The 2,500-nt window shown below is 19.8% G+C and overlaps 1 protein-coding gene across 1 annotated transcript in view; it reads left to right on the top strand.

Annotated features, from left to right (window-relative positions):
* PRSY57_1035900 (acetyl-CoA transporter, putative) overlaps nt 1-1,727 on the top strand; it is a gene marked incomplete at both ends in the record, with an annotated part of 2,858 nt that extends 1,131 nt beyond the window's left edge. The window contains 5 exons of the mRNA XM_012907946.2: nt 3-942; nt 1,097-1,183; nt 1,303-1,360; nt 1,452-1,555; nt 1,677-1,727. Of these exons, the coding sequence (XP_012763400.2) occupies nt 3-942; nt 1,097-1,183; nt 1,303-1,360; nt 1,452-1,555; nt 1,677-1,727 (1,240 nt within the window). The remainder of the gene's footprint in view (nt 1-2; nt 943-1,096; nt 1,184-1,302; nt 1,361-1,451; nt 1,556-1,676) is intronic.
* Nucleotides 1,728-2,500: the final 773 nt, after the last annotated feature.

The raw sequence follows: 2,500 nt of genomic DNA, 5'->3' as shown, positions 1-2,500 counted from the left end.
AGAGCGGCTTCTACGTGCAATATACTGGGACAAAACATAGGTTATTGCTTATCGCAATTATCCTTTTTAACATTAAATAACAAAAACATATGCTTCTATATATTCAAAAAATATATTACGTTTATGTATTTAATATTCAATAAATCAACATATTATAGAAATACATATGAAAAGTTGGATCTTTTGTACCCATCATTTCAACCATTTGTTGATATGAAAAAGTTTTTAAAATTCTGGGGGACATTTATACTAATGCTTACTATATTTACCTGTTTTAAGAAAGAGATGTCAGATCAACATGAAGAAAAAAATAAATTAAAAAATAGTAATGAAATGGATAATTATAATATTTCAGAAGCACAAAAGTGTGACGATAAAATGAATAATGCAAAAATGAATTATCCTAAAAAAATAAATAACCAAATAAGAACAAATGAACATATAAAAATAAATGATATAAAACAAACCAATATTCAAAAGCAATATAGTGAAATAAACGAATTTGCAAATGCAAAAGATACCTATAAAACATTGTACGAATTATTATTTCTACCCCCAATGAAAATATTTATTATTTTATTCTTAATTAACCGTTTGCCATTTGCTTCTGTAGAGGTAGGAACAAATTTTAAAATGTTAAAAAGAGGGATAACTAAAGAGGAATTTGCTATATTTAATCCACTGTATATACCTGTATCAATTATATCCCCAGCTATTATTGGGAAAATTATACAAAAATTGAAGCCATTGGATGTTTATTATTTTGGATATGTATTAAGATATTTTTCAAATATTATTTTATCTACCTTACTACCTATAACCAAATATATGTATTCAAATAAAATACAAAGTACAAATATGAAATTTTATTTTTATTACATGTATATATATATGGCACATGTGTTTAATAATTTCTCAATCGATTTAATGACTGTCTCATCGGTAATCATAGAAAATACAAAATAAAAGAAATAAATATTATATAGTGTAAATATATTCACCTCTATATATTTTAAAGTATGTTTGTACAACATGGTAAAATATTCTGATATAATAATTATATATATACATTATGCTTTTTTCTTTTTATGGTTAGATGAGTTTTCAAAATATAATATCAGACCCTAAAATAGGAGGGACATATATGACCTTTTTAAATACTGTGAATAATTTGGGCTCACACGTAATTTGATAATATACGTACATATATATATATGTATATATTATTATGTGATATAATATTAACTTATTAGTTATATCATTTCCACAATATTTCTTTTTCTCTTTGTCTTTTCTTCTTAGTGGTCTACTATATTTTTATGGTTACTTGATTACACTGATAAGGAATTTTGTTATAAAGGTATATATGATTTTCCTATTTTAGTTATATATATATATATATATATATATATATAATATCTTTATTTAAATAACAATTATTTGTTCTACAGGAAAATGTGTGCTTGTTGATGGATTCTATATTCAGATGATATTGTCCTTTATAGTTGGAATAATAATTAACAAATATATTCTAAGTTTTACGAGAAAGCTACAAGTAAAAATGAATCTATATTATTATTATACATTTTATATATATATATATATATATATTCCTGAAAAAATTATAGTTCGCCGTATTTCATATATTCTCTTTTTTTTTTTTTTTTTTTTAATAGGCTTTTCCTTTAGAAGATTGGAGAACGAAATATATTAGAAAAGAATTTTAACATATATAGATCAAAAATATTGCAAAGGAGTATTATCAAATTCCATAAATTTAATTATGTCGATTTTATTTTAACCATTTGTTTTTTCTTTTTAATTTTTTCGAATATTATATTTGTTTGAGATAAAATATATAGTCACTTTAATTTAAAAGAATAAGCTATTTTGTAATAATTACACACGGAATTATAACAGAATAAAATTAAGAAATTAATAATAATTGGCATAGCATAAAAAAAATAATTATATATTTTACATAAGAAGAGAATATAAGACTAGCACTTATTACTGTGCAAACATATCAAAAAAAAAAAAAATAAAAACAAAATCATAAGAAAAGAAAAGAAATAATCTTAAATAAATATACCTACTAAAAGATGAAATAAATATATTCATAATATTATATACATACAAATAAAGTTATTTATGTATTATGTATGAGAATAAATATATATAAAAATATTTCACATAATTTATATATATATATATATAATTTTGTAGTACCCAAAAAACAAAATAAAATAGAAAATGATAAAATATAAATTCAGTATTGAATTAATATAATATTATTATAAATAAAATTTATAAAAAATATAAATAAATAAATAAATAAATATATATATATATATATATATATTGGTGACTTTTATTTTATTTTTTTTAAATTAAAATCTTAAATAAAATTCAAATATTCTTATAATATTTCCATATTTATAATTATGAATTTGCAAATATTATAATATCTATATATCTAATTCCCTTTTTTTTTTTTTTT

Source organism: Plasmodium reichenowi, chromosome 10 (assembly GCF_001601855.1).
Source record: "Plasmodium reichenowi strain SY57 chromosome 10, whole genome shotgun sequence".
NCBI classification, from domain to species: Eukaryota; Apicomplexa; class Aconoidasida; order Haemosporida; family Plasmodiidae; genus Plasmodium; species Plasmodium reichenowi.
This window is presented reverse-complemented; position numbering and strand designations above follow the sequence as displayed.